At 45.3% G+C, this 18,673-nt stretch overlaps 2 protein-coding genes across 2 annotated transcripts in view; both read left to right on the top strand.

The window, feature by feature from the left end:
- The window catches only part of LOC144891384 (uncharacterized), a 40,485-nt gene extending 35,916 nt beyond the window's left edge, over positions 1–4,569 (top strand). Inside the window, exon 2 of the mRNA XM_078774751.1 lies at positions 3,293–4,569. Coding sequence (XP_078630877.1) covers positions 3,502–4,254 — 753 coding nt within the window. The 5' untranslated portion in view covers positions 3,293–3,501 and the 3' untranslated portion in view covers positions 4,255–4,569. The remainder of the gene's footprint in view (positions 1–3,292) is intronic.
- A 3,053-nt stretch (positions 4,570–7,622) lies between these two features.
- On the top strand, positions 7,623–8,920 carry TCIM (transcriptional and immune response regulator). Its single transcript, XM_068109780.2, has one exon. The coding sequence runs from the start codon at positions 7,721–7,723 to the stop codon at positions 8,069–8,071; it is 351 nt and encodes a 116-aa protein (XP_067965881.2). The 5' UTR covers positions 7,623–7,720; the 3' UTR covers positions 8,072–8,920.
- Positions 8,921–18,673: the final 9,753 nt, after the last annotated feature.

An 18,673-nucleotide genomic window follows, 5' to 3' on the forward strand; every position in this document is an offset into this window, starting at 1 on the left:
GTAGAGCACAAATACCTCCGCCGGGCTGAACGGTTTACGTTTTGTATCCCACCTGATCGACCGGATCCGTATCTTCACCAAATTGAAATCAGTTCTTCCTTGTCGCACACCCAACCTGTCCACCAAGTTTCGTCCGAATCCGTCCACAACTTTTTGAGATATCCTGCTTACAGACAGACAGACAGACAGACAGACAGAGGTGAAAACATAACGTCCGTTCACCTTTGGTGGTGGAGGTAAGTGTGATGCAGGTGGCATCACTTGCTGTGAAGCATGGCTGTGGCATCACGCTGCCCACCTTACTCCAGCTCTACATACCTGGCTGTTTACCTTCCCAGGATTAGAATACTGTGTCTACGTGCCACCACTGTGTAATGTGCTTTGAAATTTTTTATTTTGTGCACGTGTTGTTGTTACCTTGTGGTCCTTATATTCACCTCTACCTACGCGAGTATCAACAAGCTTCGCACCAACACCAAACGGACCCTGTCATGATCATGATCATGATCACGTGACCGGCAGGTATCCAGGTTATTGGGGATTGTTACGAGAGTTTATAAGAAGGCACCGAGCGGAAGTATGTTAAATAATGTTCCCTCCAGGTACACGTTCTTACCTCGTAATCTCGTTTTACGACTACGAAGCAGATCCACGATATAACGCACAGGTGCAAAGATCCGACAGGTAGCAAACTCGGCAGAGCTCGGTCGTAAAGGTCAAATCGTCCTCGGAAAGTTATCAACTTGTTTTTGTGCTGTGTATGACGAATTCGTTTAAAGGTCATTGCGCTGTTTTCCTTTTCGCTTCGACGAGGTGCAAGAGCTGCGGCTTCACCTGTTTGTTACCTTCGCCAGAGGAGAGGGTATTGCAGTCTGTTTGTTACTTGGCAAAAAAAAAAAAAAAATTTGCAAGTATGTTGCTCACTCACGGTGTGTGTGTGTGTGTGTGTGTGTGTGTGTGTGTGTGTGTGTGTGTGTGTGTGTGTGTGTGTGTGTGTGTGTGTGTTTATCTGTCTGCTCACTTATACGTGCCTACAGGACACAATTTGAAACCGATCCTCACGAAACTTTACCAAATGGTAGATTTCGTGGTCCGACAAAATCCTATATATTTTTGGGGTCAAAAGGTCAAAAGGTCAACATAAGCCAAAGGTCAACATAAGCCAAAGGTCAACCACTTTTTTCAAATTTCTAAAATCCTCAATTTTCATCCGATTGACTTGAAATTTGAATAGGATTTACATATCGGCGAACTGAATTCAACCACCAACTATTTGAGAAATCAACATCGGCCAAAAGGTCAACATAGGCCAAAGGCCAACTACCTTTTTTCAAATTTTTAAAATCCTCAATTTTCATCCAATTGACTTGAAATTTGAATCGGATATACATGTCGGCTTACTGAATTCAACCACCATCTATTTTTTGAGATCAGCGTGGGCCAAAAGGTCAACGTAGGCCAAAGGTCAACCAATTTTTTTTGAATTTCTAAAATCCTCAATTTTCATCCAATTGACTTAAAATTTGAAGAGGATTTACATATCGGCTAACTGAATTCAACCACCAACTATTTTTGAGATTAGCTTAGGACAAAAGGTCAACGTAGGCCAAAGGTCAACCACTTTTTTTTGAATTTCTAAAATCCTCAATTTTCATCCGATTGACTTGAAATTTGAAGAGGATTTACATATCGGCTAACTGAATTCAACCACCAACTATTTTTGAGATTATCTTAGGACAAAAGGTCAACGTAGGCCAAAGGTCAACCATTTTTTTTGAATTTCTAAAATCCTGAATTTTCATCCGATTGACTTGAAATTTGAAGAGGATTTACATATCGGCTAACTGAATTCAACCACCAACTATTTTTGAGATTAGCTTAGGCCAAAAGGTCAACATAGGCCAAAGGTCAACCACTTTTTTCAAATTTCTAAAATCCTCAATTTTCATCCGATTGACTTGAATTTTCATCTGGTCACTGAATTCAACCACTAATTCTTTTTGAGGTCAAAAGAATGCTCCACTGAGTGCCATGCTACTTTGTTCTGTTTTGCCAAGTGTCACTGAGTGATTTTTCATCTGTCTGTCTGTTTGTCCGCACAGAATAAGTATGATTTTCTGCAATCGTTGGTTTGATTGACAGGAAATCGTCAACATCGGTGCAACTCCACATGTGTAATTTTTAATGATAATTATGAGGTCATATGTCACCTGGTTCGGCCGCCATCTTGGACCGAAAAACTTTGCACCTCTATATCTCCGAAAGCTCTGCATAGAAAAAAAGATGAAACATGGCTCATTGTAAAGAGCTCTCCATGGGGAATAAAATATGTTAATGCTGATGTCATAGGTGCCTCCATTATGACGTCATAATTCGACAAGTACAAAACTTCATCCAGTCAAGATGAAATTTCTTGAGCATAATCTAGGAATAAATTAGTTTAGAAAACAAATAATGATGACGTCATAGGTCACGTGGTTCGGCCGCCATGTTTGTTTTAACACAAACACCATTTAAAAAATCACCTCAAACACATCCCGGTGAAGGTCTGCAATCTCTCATTGCTCTTTTTTTGTTTAACCTGCAGTTAACCTGCTCCAACAGTTTATCAACTTGAATTCACTCAATGTGGAGGTATGAGGGAGGAGGAGTGGGGACGAGAACAGTGAGGCAAGCACACACCATCAGGATGTTAATTTTGTCTACAAAGTCGAGGCTCATGGAGGAGGAGGACCACAGACCGATCTCGAATTCTTCTTCTTCTTCATACCCTGGTTTTTGTGGGGTTGGCCGTGGGAGCTTTTGGCGCCAAGTCTTTCACGAACCGGCTGGCCAGGCAGACCTGACGTTCGGCTAAGGTTAGGACAGGGATTTGTAATTTGTTCATGGTGCCGGCGATAACTCGCCTACTCTTCGCGAAGGACACCGTGGGGTCTTTAACGTCCAATGACAAAAATATATTATTTAATATTAGGAAATATTTTTAATATTAGAAAATATTTTTCATATATAGATATTAATTAAAACTTGATTGAATTTTTGGGGGGGGGTTTTTCGGGTGTGGGGCGAACAGGTTTATAGGGTGTGAGGAATGAGCATGACACACGTATATACATACAATCACCGATCCATATATGCGTCACGTGATCATTAGCTACCTGCCTACCCATTCCTGCCAAAATGTGCGTCACGCGGCAATTAATGCGTCACCGTTTTATTCACTGATAAATTCCTCTCTCTCCTCTTCCCACTCCCCCCTCCCCCCACCCCCTCCGTTGTCGCCAAATTGTAGGTTTGTGGAACAAGATGCTCGTTGCACTTACCGCTGCTCGCCATGACAGTTGTCTATATTTTGAATTTCATACATGTATATTATGACCTATAATTTAGCCTATAGGCTACAATGTTTAACACGTCCCCAGAAGATGGAGTTTTGCAATCACTTGTGTGTGTGTGTGTGTGTGTGTGTGTGTGTGTGTGTGTGTGTGTGTGTGTGTGTGTATGTGTGTGTATGTTTGTGTGTGTGTGTTTTTGCGTGTGTATGTGTGTGTGTGTGTGTGTGTGTGTGTGCATGTGTGTGCGTCTGTGTGTGTGTGTGTTTGTGTGTGTGTGCGTGTGTGTGTGTGTGTGTGTATGTGTTTGTGTGCGTGTATATGTGTGTGTGCGTGTCTGTGTGTGTGTGTGTGTGTGTGTGTCTATGTGTGTGTGTGTGTGTGCGTCTGTGTGTGTGTGTATGTGTGTGTGTTTGTGTGTGTGTCTATGTGTGTGTGTGTGTGTGTGCGTCTGTGTGTGTGTGTATGTGTGTGTGTTTGTGTGTGTGTGCGTGCGTGTGTGTGTGTGTGTGTGCGTGTCTCTGTGTGTGTGCGTGTGCGTGTGCGTATGTGTGTGTGTGTGTGTGTGTGTCTATGTGTGTGTGTGTGTGTGTCTATGTGTGTGTGTGTGTGTGTGCGTCTGTGTGTGTGTGTGTGTATGTGTGAGTGTTTGTGTGTGTATGTGTGTGTGTATGTGTGCGTGTCTGTGTGTGTGTGTGTGTGTGTGCGTGTGTGTGTGTGTGTGTGTGTGTGCGTGTGTGTGTGTGTGCGTGTGTGTGTGTGCGTGTCTCTGTGTGTGTGCGTGTGCGTGTGTGTCTGTCCGGGCTGTAAGTTCTTTTCCATTTCAGTTTTGTCATCAAATTTTCACCAAGGCTTTATTATGATAGTACTCAGAAGGCAAATTAATAATTTTGTCAAAAGGTCAAAGGTCAAGGTTGCATAAAATCATCAATTTTCATTCGATTGACCTGGAATTTAAAGGATTTGCATATTGGGTCACAGAATTGGTTCACCAATAAAAAGCTAGAAGCTGATTATTTTTTTAGATACAAAGCTTCAAGGTCAAGGCTGCATAAAATCATCAATTTTCATTTTGTATTTTTAAAAACTGTTTTCGTTATTTTGCGCCTGCCGAAGAAGAATAAGAAGAAGAAGAGGACTTTTGATACAAACGCACGCGAAGGGTCTTTGCCTTTCCAGATGCTTTCAAGTTTCAATCATATTGTTTGGGGCTGAAATGTCATAAAACCTCAACCTGACTACTTTGAGTGTTGATGTTTATAATGAGAGTAAGCTCGGTCAAGGTAACCCTGTTGAGAAAAGTGGGTCCAGCCACCCTCTCCCCCACGCACCCATTATTTATACATTCCATCGGTCTTTGTGTTCAATAATCTCAACATTTGACGTTTAACTTCCTCGATGTACCTCCATGAGCCAGAGACCTCCCTGGTGTGGGGTCTTGGGAATATTAAACATAGGCAGGACCCATGTTGATTACACACGAGGGAGGATCTAGCTCCACCTTTCCTGCCAAGGCCCCACCTTACCCATAGAGCCATAGTCATTGTTTTTAATCCTAATGGTCTTCTTCGAACATTGGCAATGTTAATATACACCAAAGCTCCTGATGTTCATTCCACGGCATGGCAGGAGCTTGAACTCAGGACCCTGAGACCTTAACCTATAATCCAACACTAGACTGGGAATCGGTAAGAGCTATGGGTGAAAGTATTGGACAGGTGTTCCCTCTGCAGTATTTGACATTTCCCAAGTAGCAAAGGATGTCAATTCCACAACATTTTCCCAAAACAACTTTCCATTTCCTCCAATCCAATTTTCTGGGACTGTTCACTAAACACATGACGCTTTTCCTGATCCCCACCCTGAAAAATACATCACTGGATGAGAGCAATGTCGCCTTTTTAAAATGTCCATCCGTTTCCATTGTACAAGTTTCTATCAGTGACGTCAGACAGCTCACTCAATTGTTTGTCTGTTTGTCCGTTTGTCAACAAGATATCTCAAAAAGTTGTGGGTGGATTCCGACGAAATTTGGCAGAGATGTAGCGCATGTGACAAGAACGAAATGATTAGATTTTGGTGAAGATCCGGATTCGGATCCGGCTACTAGAATTTTAAAAGTGATTCTCCACCATTGGGAGAGAGGGCCAAAAACGATACCTAGCAGGATATCTCAAAACGTTGTTAACGGATTTGGACGAAACTTGGTGAACCGGTTGGTTGTGTGACAAGGAAGAATTGATTCAATTTCGGTGAAGAACTGAATATGTATTTGGATATGAGGATTATTTAATTTTTTTAGTGATTCTTTACCATTGGGAGAAATGGCCAAAAACTATACATTGCGGGATATCTCAACAAGTTATGGATGGATTTGGACGAAACTTGGTGGACATGTTGGGTGTGTGACAAGGAAGAATCGATTCGATTTCGGTGAAGATCTGAATTTGTATTTGGATATGAGGATTATTTAATTTTTAAAGTGATTCTTTATCATTGGGAGATAGGGCAAAAAACTATACATTGCGGGATATCACAACAATTTATGGATGGATTTGGACGAAACTTGGTGGACATGTTTGGTTTGTGACGAGGAAGAATCGATTCGATTTTGGTGAAGATCTGAATATGTATTCGGATATGAGGATTATTTAATTTTTGAAGTGATTCTTTACCATTGGGAGAAATGGCCAAAAACTATACATTGCAGGATATCTCAAAACGTTATGGATGGATTTGGACGAAACTTGGTGGACATGTTGGGTGTGTGACAAGGAAGAATCGATTCGATTTTGGTGAAGATCTGAATATGTATTTGGATATGAGGATTATTTAAGTTTTTTAAGTGAATCTTTATCATTGGGAGATAGGGCAAAAAACTATATATTGCGGGATATCCCAAAAAGTTATGGATGGATTTGGACGAAACTTGGTGGACATGTTGGGTGTGTGACAAGGAAGAATCGATTCGATTTTGGTGAAGATCTGAATATGTATTCGGATATGAGGATTATTTAATTTTTAAAGTGATTCTTCACCATTGGGAGGTAAAGCCAAAAACGAGGCATAGCAGGATATCTCAAGAAGTTATAGATGGATTTGGACGAAACTTGGTGGACATGTTGGGTGTGTGACAAGGAAGAATCGATTCGATTTTGGTGAAGATCTGAATATGTATTTGGATATGAGGATTACTTTTTTTTATAAAAGTGATTCTTCACCATTGGGAGAGAGGGCCAAAAACGATACCTAGCAGGATATCTCAAAAAGTTGTTGACGGATTTGGACGAAACTTGATGAACCGGTTGGTTGTGTGACAAGGAAGAATTGATTCAATTTCGGTGAAGATCTGAATATGTATTTGGATATGAGGATTATTTAATTTTTTAAGTGATTCTTTACCATTGGGAGAAATGGCCAAAAACTATACATTGCAGGATATCTCAAAACGTTATGGATGGATTTGGACGAAACTTGGTGGACATGTTGGGTGTGTGACAAGGAAGAATCGATTCGATTTCGGTGAAGATCCGGATCCGGATAGTATAATTATTTAAGTGATTTTTCACCATTGAGTAATATGGCCAACCAGGTGGAGGTATGCTCTGCACTGAGTGTCGGTCTAGTTTTGGATGAATTCTACAAATTCCAAGTAAGGTCATTCTAAATTGGCACATCCTGTCGTGGTGGAGTGAAATCCAGGATTTCTGCGCCCATGAAGATGGAGTCACGTGACTGTGGCTTTGAACCCCCCCCCCCCCCCCGCCCCTCCCGCCAAACTCCCGGAGAGACACCCGACCCCCAAAGCGGTACACACAGCAGTCTCATGTGTATCTGAAGGACACAGTTGTGAGTCGTCACAATAGAAAGGAACATACATTTCGTTACACACTGGGTGCCATCTTGTGCAGTTTGTCTTCAAATAAAAGAAGCGACGTATAAAGTCACATCACCAAGATTATCGAGGAAGAGTCGAGATCCAAATAAGAATATTGGTGTTTTTCTGCTTTTTCTTGGGCCTGTGGCGTGGGTTGAGCGTAACCACTGAGGGTCACAATATATCTGATGCAATAGCCCGAAAATTAACGACTTTCCTGTCAATAACAAGTACGCAGTCGAACATTGTGCCCCGGGAGCCAATGGCCGAGCGTCGGTCCCATCAAGGCAACGCGACGGCCAATCAGAGAGAAGATGCCGTCGTGGAGACAACCGCGCTAGCCAATGAGTGGACAGGAATGACGCTCCTCCTCTTTTGACGTTTCCATATCACCGGTGGGACGTTTGCTCCGCTTTTAGATTTGCGCTTCAGCGATGGGTGAAGGTTGTGTCTAGCAGAGCGTTAGGGAACGGTAGCGCTCGCCGGGACCTGCACAGTTCACGGGGCCGAGATGCAGCAGAGCAGCGCGACCGGAGTTCGTCCGTCTTCCATCTACCTCAACGACAACGCCGGCATGGCGAGCCGGCCCGACTGCCCCGTGGTCACCTCCACCTACCGTGCGAGCACGAGGACTCGCCGGGACGCCCGCGGCGACATCTTCGCGGGAGTGCGAGAGGGGACGGTGAGGAACGTCTTCCTCAATGCCGGCGACAAGCAGGCCGAGGAGAGGGCCCGTCTGGTGTCGGGAACCTGGGAAAACGACGAGGAGTTCGGGCGAGCGCTGCTCGCCCTCAAGGAGCGCAAAGCCTCAGGCTTGCGGAAGCTGCTGCGCCTCACGAAGCGCGCGCTGGGCGTCGTGTAAGCATGGTGTAAACATCGTGTAAGCATCGTGTAAACATGGTGTAAACATGGTGTCGCTCATCGCCCCCGATCTCATCATCCTCCCCCACGTGGAGCACCCGGAGCCTCACGAAGCGCGCGCTGGGCATCGTGTAAGCATGGTGTAAACATCGTGTAAGCATGGTGTACACATCGTGTAAACATCGTGTCGCTCATCGCCCCCGATCTCATCATCCTCCCCCACGTGGAGCACCCGGAACCTCACGAGGCGACACACGGCATCCCGAGGATGATGCATCATCCATGGTCCCTCATTCATCCAAGCGAGGATGCCGGTTTCCTTCCCGGTGATTGTACCATCGCTACCTGCCTACCTTTCCATCTCGCAAGCCGCCGATAGTTGCGCTCAGAGAACCATCGAAACAATACATATATATATACAACGACAAAGGGTCAACGAGCGAGCAGCAGTAGCACCGAGTACCTCCGCCATTACTCTCATCCTTCGTGCAATTAATTGAATGTTTTTCGACCAAACTGAACATCGAAACCCATGAATTTCCTTCTCGACTACTTTGCTCCCCCCGCCCCGCCCCGCCCCACCCCACCCCACCCCACCCCATGTTTTCTTTGCCTTTCTTTTTCAACTACTTCACCTTTGGTGCTTTTGTACATTTACTGTTTGGTTTTGCTTGCATTTGCTTTTTCACTGACGTTGTTCGGATGTATTTTAACACTACCATATCAGCACCTGAGCGATGTTACCTGCTTTTTATACGCTTTTGTACATTGTAATGTGCAGCTGTTTGGTGTTGTCAATTCACCACAGCTGGTTCTGTGTTTATGGCGATTAAACACCACGTTGTTTGGACATTATTTGCCTCTTTCACTTCGATATTGCTTTCCTGGCACTTTGGAAAGACAAACGGGAAAATGTACTCAAAGCCGCCACGGCACGTGTACATTGCCATATGTTATTGGCAACTGGTAGGAAGGTCGGGTGGAGTGAAAGGTTTTAGATTTGGTTAAAGGTCGGGTGGTTTGAAAGGTTTAAGTTAAAGGTCGGGTGGTGTGAAAGGTTTAAGTTAAAGGTCGGGTGGTTTGAAAGGTTTAAGTTAAAGGTCGGGTGGTGTGAAAGGTTTAAGTTAAATGTCGGGTGGTATGAAAGGTTTTAGATTTGGTTAAAGGTCGGGTGGTTTGAAAGGTTTAAGTTAAATGTCGGGTGGTGTGAAAGGTTTAAGTTAAAGGTCTGGTGGTTTGAAAGGTTTAAGTTAAAGGTCGGGTGGTGTGAAAGGTTTAAGTTAAAGGTCGGGTGGTGTGAAAGGTTTTAGATTTGGTTAAAGGTCGGGTGGTTTGAAAGGTTTAAGGTAAAGGTCGGGTGGTTTGAAAGGTTTAAGTTAAAGGTCGGGTGGTGTGAAAGGTTTTAGATTTGGTTAAAGGTCGGGTAGTTTGAAAGGTTTAAGGTAAAGGTCGGGTGGTGTGAAAGGTTTAAGATTTGGTTAAAGGTCGGGTGGTTTGAAAGGTTTAAGTTAAAGGTCGGGTGGTGTGAAAGGTTTAAGATTTGGTTAAAGGTCGGGTGGTTTGAAAGGTTTAAGTTAAAGGTCGGGTGGTTTGAAAGGTTTAAGGTAAAGGTCGAGTGGTGTGAAAGGTTTAAGATTTGGTTCAAGGTCGAGTGGTTTGAAAGGTTTAAGATTTGGTTAAAGGTCGGGTGGTTTGAAAGGTTTAAGTTAAAGGTCGGGTGGTTTGAAAGGTTTAAGGTAAAGGTCGAGTGGTGTGAAAGGTTTAAGATTTGGTTGAAGGTCGGGTGGTTTGAAAGGTTTAAGATTTGGTTAAAGGTCGGGTGGTTTGAAAGGTTTAAGATTTGGTTAAAGGTTGGGTGGTTTGAAAGGTTTAAGGTGAAGGTCGGGTGGTGTGAAAGGTTTAAGATTTGGTTAAAGGTCGGGTGGTGTGAAAGGTTTAAGATTTGGTTAAAGGTCGGGTGGTTTGAAAGGTTTAAGTTAAAGGTCGGGTTGTGTGAAAGGTTTCAGATTTGGTTAAAGGTCGGGTGGTTTGAAAGGTTTAAGTTAAAGGTCCGGTGGTTTGAAAGGTTTAAGTTAAAGGTCGGGTGGTGTGAAAGGTTTAAGTTAAAGGTAGGGTGGTTTGAAAGGTTTAAGTTAAAGGTAGGGTGGTTTGAAAGGTTTAAGTTAAAGGTCGGGTGGTGTGAAAGTTTCAGATTTGGTTAAAGGTCCGGTGATTTGAAAGGTTTAAGTTAAAGGTCGGGTGGTTTGAAAGGTTTAAGTTAAAGGTCGGGTGGTGTGAAAGGTTTTAGATTTGGTTAAAGGTCGGGTGGTGTGAAAGGTTTAAGATTTGGTTAAAGGTCGGGTGGTTTGAAAGGTTTAAGTTAAAGTTCGGGTGGTGTGAAAGGTTTAAGATTTGGTTAAAGGTCGGGTGGTTTGAAAGGTTTAAGTTAAAGGTCGGGTGGTTTGAAAGGTTTAAGTTAAAGGTCGGGTGGTGTGAAAGGTTTTAGATTTGGTTAAAGGTCGGGTGGTGTGAAAGGTTTAAGATTTGGTTAAAGGTCGGGTGGAGTGAAAGGTTTAAGGTAAAGGTCGGGTGGTGTGAAAGGTTTAAGGTAAAGGTCGGGTGGTTTGAAAGGTTTAAGATTTGGTTAAAGGTCGGGTGGTTTGAAAGGTTTAAGGTAAAGGTCGGGTGGTGTGAAAGGTTTAAGATTTGGTTAAAGGTCGGGTGGTTTGAAAGGTTTAAGTTAAAGGAATTCAGAAACAATGCAAGATTACTTTGACCTTAAACATGAGTCCATTTGACATTTGAATGGCAACGCAATTACGGAAGTCCATTTCATTGAATATTTCAGGTTGACAGGATAGTCTATCTGTGGAGGTACACACACTCTAAGCTGTTTAGCCCGGGTTTGAATCCTGACCCAGCTATAAACTGTCGTCCTGGTGTTTCACAGGTGGGTTGAGTCATCAATGTGTGTGCCGGTCCCTCGGATAGACGTAAACCGGGCGCCCTGTGTTCTGGCATTAGTTGGTCGACATTAAAGATCCCACCGTGTTCTTCACCTACACCATGCACAGATTACAATTTCCTGCCCTAACTACTGCCGGGAGAGAGATGGAAAACCGCCCAGCATGACCCCTAGGCCTGTAAACTTCTTGGGCAGAACCAACACTATATCTGTATCACAGAGTATCGTACAGTGGATCAGATTCATTGGGAGCATAGATTCATGATCAAAAGTTCAACTCTATAAAGGCCCAATCGACATTGTGTTGTCTAGGATTCAAAAAATAAGTTTAAGTCGGTTTGCCAAGTTTGACCTTTAAAGGTTGAGGAACAGGAAATCCTTATCCCCTTGGGGGACCAAAGTCAACACAACATGTTTGCATAACAAAAAAACCAACCTCTGGGGACGATACTAATTCAACTTCGGTGGACTCTGGCAGGATAGACTTATACCCCACTCGCCTCAGAGCTGTCTAGTCTGGGTTGGAATCTAGATCCAGCTGTAACCTGTCGTCCTGGTGTTTCACATGCACGGTGTTGGGCCAGTGGACAAATTTGGCAGCACTGGTTGTTGATGGACCTTAAACAAGAAGAAAAACACCTAAAATGATAGAGCTCCCATGGTTTTAGTAATTTTCCTATATGGAGCTAAAGGCCGCCAGTCGGCCATATTTGGTCGGATTACAAAACAAATTCTTCTGCTTATGTATCCTCTCATGTATTGTCTATGTGCCAAGTTTGAATAAAATCGGTCCATGCATGTCGAGAAATGGTTGGGGACACGTTTAAGTAACAAAATGGCCGCCAGTCAGCCATCTTGGATCTGATCTCAAAAAAGAAAATGACGCACATTTGTAACCCATTATTACTTATCTGTGTACAAAGTTTGAACAAGATCGGTAAATGCATGTCCGAGAAATGGTTGAGGTGCCTGTTCAACATCGTTTTTGTCCCCCGTCGCACGGAGCGAAAGAGGAGCGAAAGGGGGACTATGGTTTTCCCCTCCGTCCGTGTGTCCGTCCGTCCATCCATCCGTCCGTCCGTCCGTCCGTGCGTCCGCCCGTGCATGCGTGCGTGCGGGCGTGCATAAGTGAAGGACCGCATTCGAATTTGGTGTGTGGGTGCAACCCACGTCAAAATCCAAGATGGCCGCCGCCATGTATGTCTGATGCCATGTATGTCTGAACCTTGTGAGCTGAATATCTTGGAAAATAAGCGAAGTACCAACTTCTAATCTGGTGTGTGGGTGTCTCTCGGCATAAGGACGAACGCTATTGAAAATTGGGTCGCCACGTCAAAATCCAAGATGGCCGCCTTGCGTCTTCCACTTTGTCAACTCGCATCACTTCACTGACGGGGGACCTAGGCGTAACGCTTGTTTTTACAACTAAAATGGCCGCCAGTCGGCCATCTTTGATCGCATCGTGAAACAAAATGACGCACATATGTATACATCATGCATTGTCTTTGTGCCAAGATTGAACAAAATCGGTCCGTCCAGCTCCGAGATATGGTTCGGACGCACGCACGGATGGACTCACGGACGAGACCCAATCTATAAGCCCTCGTTTTTGACCTAGTCCAACGGGAGCTAATAACCGATGGTGTATTTCACGAAAAGTAGACCAGTTATTGTTGTTACGCTCATTACAAATTTCGCCCGGAAACGGAGGGTATCACGTGGTCTGGTATCCTTGGATACCCCTTGACACCAGGTTACACTGCTTACTAGTTACTACCTCAGAGTGTAGTTGTTATCTGATTCCACAACTTCTACACTATAAACGAATTCACATTCCCATGTTCTTTGCCATGTCTCATGTGGACGGCCTTCCCCGGCTACGAAGGGAAACCATGATGTGTCGAACTTCAATACATTGACAAATAAATAAATCAACCTTGTTTATCATTTTTAACCTCATTTCCAACCCTCATTTGTTTGAAACAATCCAAATTTAAAGCTTTGGCCTTTGGCATCACAGAATACAGGTTGTTGTTTGGAGGAGATTTCAGTGAGTTTATGGCAAATGGACATCAGAGGGGAAACATTTCTGAGGTGTCAGAGGTGAAAATCAGAGGGGGAATCAGGGGGGAAATCAGAGGAGGAAATCAGGGGGGGAATCAGGGGGGAAATTAGAGGAGGAAATCAGAGGGGGATATCACAGGAGAAAATCAGAGGAGGAAATCAGAGGGGGGAATCAGAGGAGGAAATCAGAGGGGGAAATCAGAGGAGGATATCAGAGGAGGAAATCAGAGGGGGAAATCAGAGGTGGAAATCAGAGAGGGAATCAGAGGAGGAAATCAGGGGAGGATATCAAAACGAGAAATCAGAGGGGGAAATCAGAGGAGGAAATCAGAGGAGGAAATCAGGGGAGGAAATCAGAGGGGGAAATCAGAGGTGGAAATCAGAGAGGGAATCAGAGGAGGAAATCAGAGGTGGAAATCAGGGGAGGATATCAAAACGAGAAATCAGAGGAGGAAGTCAGAGGTGGAAATCAGAGAGGGAATCAGAGGAGGAAATCAGGGGAGGATATCAAAACGAGAAACCAGAGGAGGAAGTCAGAGGTGGAAATCAGAGAGGGAATCAGAGGAGGAAATCAGGGGAGGATATCAAAACGAGAAATCAGAGGGGGAAATCAGAGGAGGAAATCAGAGGAGGAAATCAGAGGAGGAAATCAGAGGAGGAAATCAGAGGAGGAAATCAGAGGAGGGAATCAGGGGGGAAATCAGAGGAGGAAATCAGAGGGGGAAATCAGAGGTGGAAATCAGAGAGGGAATCAGAGGAGGAAATCAGGGGAGGATATCAAAACGAGAAATCAGAGGGGGAAATCAGAGGAGGAAATCAGAGGAGGAAATCAGGGGAGGAAATCAGAGGGGGAAATCAGAGGTGGAAATCAGAGAGGGAATCAGAGGAGGAAATCAGAGGAGGAAATCAGGGGAGGATATCAAAACGAGAAATCAGAGGAGGAAGTCAGAGGTGGAAATCAGAGAGGGAATCAGAGGAGGAAATCAGGGGAGGATATCAAAACGAGAAATCAGAGGAGGAAGTCAGAGGTGGAAATCAGAGAGGGAATCAGAGGAGGAAATCAGGGGAGGATATCAAAACGAGAAATCAGAGGGGGAAATCAGAGGAGGAAATCAGAGGAGGAAATCAGAGGAGGAAATCAGAGGAGGAAATCAGAGGGGGAAATCAGAGGAGGAAATCAGAGGAGGAAATCAGAGGAGGAAATCAGAGGAGGAAATCAGAGAGGGAATCAGAGGAGGAAATCAGAGGAGGAAATCAGATGGGGAAATCAGAGGGGGGAATCAGAGGAGGAAATCAGAGGGGGAAATCAGAGGGGGAAATCAGAGGAGGGAATCAGAAGAGGAAATCAGAGAGGGAATCAGAGGAGGAAATCAGAGGAGGAAATCAGAGGAGGAAATCAGAGGGGAAAATCAAGAGGGGGGAAATCAGAGGAGGAAATCAGAGGGGGAAATCAGAGAGGGAATCAGAGGAGGAAATCAGGGGAGGATATCAAAACGAGAAATCAGAGGGGGAAATCAGAGGAGGAAATCAGAGGAGGAAATCAGAGTGGGAAATCAAAGGGAGGAAATCAGGGGTGGAAATCAGAGGGGAAAATCAGAGGAGGGAAATCAGAGGAGGAAATCAGAGGGGGGAAATCAGAGGAGGAAACCAGATGGGGGAAATCAGAGGAGGAAATCAGAGGAGGAAATCAGAGGGGGAAATCAGAGGAGGAAATCAGAGGGGGGAAATCAGAGGAGGAAATCAGAGGGGGAAAATCAGAAGAGGAAATCAGAGGTGGAAATCAGAGGGGGGAAATCAGAGGAGGAAACCAGATGGGGGAAATCAGAGGAGGAAATCAGAGGGGGGAAATCAGAGGAGGAAATCAGAGGGGGAAATCAGAGGAGGAAATCAGAGGGGGAAATCAGAGGAGGGAGAAGAGGAGGAAATCCGAGGAGGGAGAAGAGGAGGAAATCAGAGGAGGGAAAAGAGGAGGAAATCAGAGGAGGGAAAAGAGGAGGAAATCAGAGGGGGGAATCAGAGGCGTTTGCAGAAACATTTGAAGAATTTTGGCATGAGATGTGATTTATTTTTTTCAGGGATTCTACCAATGTTGGGAGTCAAGGCAGATTTCTGTCGTCGAGTGACGGATGTGAACTCGTGGTTGGAAGATGGTGTAGGGGTAAGGGGTCTGTGAATATGTGAGGATTCCTCCATGGTCATGGTGAGATGGTGGTGTACTCGATACAAGGTGGTGGCGAGATCCGCGGAGATTCCTGACAAATAAATTAGGACCTTTTAAAACTAGAGACTTAAGATTTGGTTGGAGGGTTGGGGTAGCTCGGGATGGTTAATGGCAGGAAGGGAAAGGTTGAAGGTGTTTTTTATACGAATTCCAGGAGCTTCAATGGAAAGATGGAAGAGCTGGAAGTGGTTTGCGAGGGGTATTGCATAGTTGTGTAAGTGAGTCATGGTTTATTGGGAAATGTAACTGGAGGACAGAAAAAAATGGACGTGTTATGTCAATCTGGACAGAATTGTATCAAGACAAGAGAGAAAGGCAGGCCATTGAGGAGGAAATTGATGGAGTGGAATCTGTGTGGATAGAGATTAGAGTTTGCCAGAATAGTAAGCTACTTGTCGGATGATTTTATCGGGCTCCTGTTGTGAGGAAAGAGCAGGAAAGATGGATATGTGAAGAATTCAGAAGGGCATGTGATAAGGGAAGAGTGTTGATTATGGGGACTTTAATTTGCCAGGGATAGATAAGGTCCAGCAACAGGGAAAGGCCTAGTGGATGAGGATTTTCTATCTCTTGTCCGGGATTGCTTTTTAACCCAGGTTGTACAAAAGCCCACGAGGGGGGGGGGGGGGGGTCCCTCTATTTGAGTAATGATCCCAATATGGTGGAGGTGGGAGAACATCTGGGGACAAGCGACCACAATATAGTAAGCGCAACCCTATTGTTGAGATGTGAAGTTCAGGATAGTGGTGTAAGGGTGTTGGATTTTAGGAGGGAAAACCTTGAAGGTATGAGAAGTGAATTGGGAGCTTTAGATTGGGTCTGCATCGGAGAAATGGGCAACCTTCAAGGAGCAAATGTGTCGGGCGCAGAGTGGGCATATTCCAGTGAGGTGTAAAGGTAGAAGGAGAAAGAGACCTGAGTTGTAACCTCACTGAGTAAACAGGGAGGGAGGCAGTATTATTAAGTTTAAGCAGAAGTTATTCATCAAGTACAAATTAAGAGGACTATAGACTGGCTCACATCATTGTTTAAGTATATAAGGGGCAAATAAAGGGTTAATGTGAGAGTGGGCCGGGGCCCATTGAGGAATGTTGTCGTTGTTTCCGTATGCAGTCTGCGGCTGCTGGTTGCATCATTTCTGTGGAAGCACGTTTGTGCCGTTGATGCAGTGCCCCAATTACCAGTGAGCTGGTACTCAATTTGCCGACCTCGGAAGGATGACAGGCTGAGTCAACCCCCTTGCGTTAATTTAACGATCCGACCGGGATTCAAACTCAGGATCCTAGGATCCCAAACCAGCACCCTAGGATCCAAAGCCAGCACCCTAGGATCCCAAACCAGCACCCTAGGATCCAAGCCAGCACCCTAGGATCCCAAACCAGCACCCTAGGATCCAAAGCCACCACCCAAGGATCCCAAACCAGCACCCTAAGATCCCAAACCAGCACCCTAGGATCCCAAACCAGCACACTAGGATCCCTAACCAGCACCCTAGGATCCCAAACCAGCACACTAGGATCCCAAGCCAGCACCCTAGGATCCCAAACCAGCACCCTAGGATCCAAAGCCAGCACCCTAGGATCCCAAACCAGCACCCTAGGATCCAAAGCCACCACCCAAGGATCCCAAACCAGCACCCTAAGATCCCAAACCAGCACCCTAGTATCCCAAACCAGCACCATAGGATCCCAAACCAGCACCCTAGGATCCCAAACCAGCACCCTAGGATCCCAAACCAGCACCCTAGGATCCCAAACCAGCACCCTAGGATCCCAAGCCAGCACCCTAGGATCCCAAACCAGCACCCTAGGATCCCAAACCAGCACCCTAGGATCCCAAACCAGCACACTAGGATCCCAAGCCAGCACCCTAGGATCCCAAAGCCAGCACCCTAGGATCCCAAGCCAGCACCCTAGGATCCCAAACCAGCACACTAGGATCCCAAGCCAGCACCCTAGGATCCCAAACCAGCACACTAGGATCCCAAGCCAGCACCCTAGGATCCCAAAGCCAGCACCCTAGGATCCCAAACCAGCACCCTAAGATCCCAAACCAGCACCCTAGGATCCCAAACCAGCCCCCTCGGATCCCAAGCCAGCACCCTAGGATCCCAAAGCCAGCACCCTAGGATCCCAAGCCAGCACCCTAGGATCCAAAGCCAGCACCCGAGGATCCCAATCCTGCACCCGAGGATCCCAAGCCAGCACCCGAGGATCCCAAACCAGCACCCTAGGATCCCAAACCAGCACCCTAGGATCCCAAGCCAGCACCCTAGGATCCCAAGCCAGCACCCTAGGATCCCAAATCAGCCCCCTCGGATCGCAAACCAGCACCCAAGGATCCCAAGCCTGCACCCCAGGGTCCCAAACCAGCACCCTAGGATCCCAAGCCAGCACCCTAGGATCCCAAGCCTGCACCCTAGGATCCCAAACCAGCACCCTAGGATCCCAAGCCTGCACCCTAGGATCCCAAGCCAGCATCCTAGGATCCCAAACCAGCACCCTAGGATCCCAAACCAGCACCCTAGGATCCCAAGCCAGCATCCTAGGATCCCAAGCCAGCACCCTAACCGTTAAACCAACACCAGGCTCATTGAGGAATAGCACAAGAGAATTGGTGGACGATGAGCGTGATATGGTAGGATTATTAAATATATATATTTGCCTCCATATTTAGATAGGAACAGCCAGGGGAACTTCTATCAACAGAAAGTATTAATCTCAGCGGTAAGCAATGGCTTTTAGAATAGATAGAATTTCATATCTACTGAGTAGAGGAAGTGAAGTTTTAAACAGCGAGAAGAATTAAGGGATGATAAAGCTCAATGTCTGGATAATATGTAACGAAGAGTTTTGAGGGAGGTGGCCGAGCAGGTAAGCGAGGATATCTTTAATACTCACTGGATTCGTGACAGGTACCGGAGGATTAGAGAACATCAAAAGTAACTCCGCTATTTAAGAAAGGATCCAGAGAAGAATTGGGGAACTATAGACTGTTAGTTTGACTTCAGTTGTGGAGAACGTTGTTGGAGATGTTAATTAGGGACCAGATGAGGAATCATTTGAATAATTTCAAAGTAATGAGAGGTAGCCATGGACTTCCAAAGGGAGATCATGCTTAACAAATTTATTAGAGTTATATGAAGCCGTTTCTGATTGGGTAGATGAGAGAAGTGCAGTGGATAGAGTTTATCTGAGCTTTCAGAAGTCATTTGGTAAGGTACCAAATAGGATCAGTTGTTAGCGATGGTGAGGACTTGTGGAGTGGCTGCTCGGGTAGGTAACTGGATTTGAAACAGTGATAGGAAGCAAAGAGTGGATGTGTGTGGAAGGATGTCTAGCTGGGAGGATGGAGCTAGTGGGGTATCTCAGGGA

Source organism: Myxine glutinosa, chromosome 3 (genome assembly GCF_964187855.1).
Source record: "Myxine glutinosa chromosome 3, kmMyxGlut1.1, whole genome shotgun sequence".
Classification (NCBI taxonomy): domain Eukaryota; kingdom Metazoa; phylum Chordata; class Myxini; order Myxiniformes; family Myxinidae; genus Myxine; species Myxine glutinosa.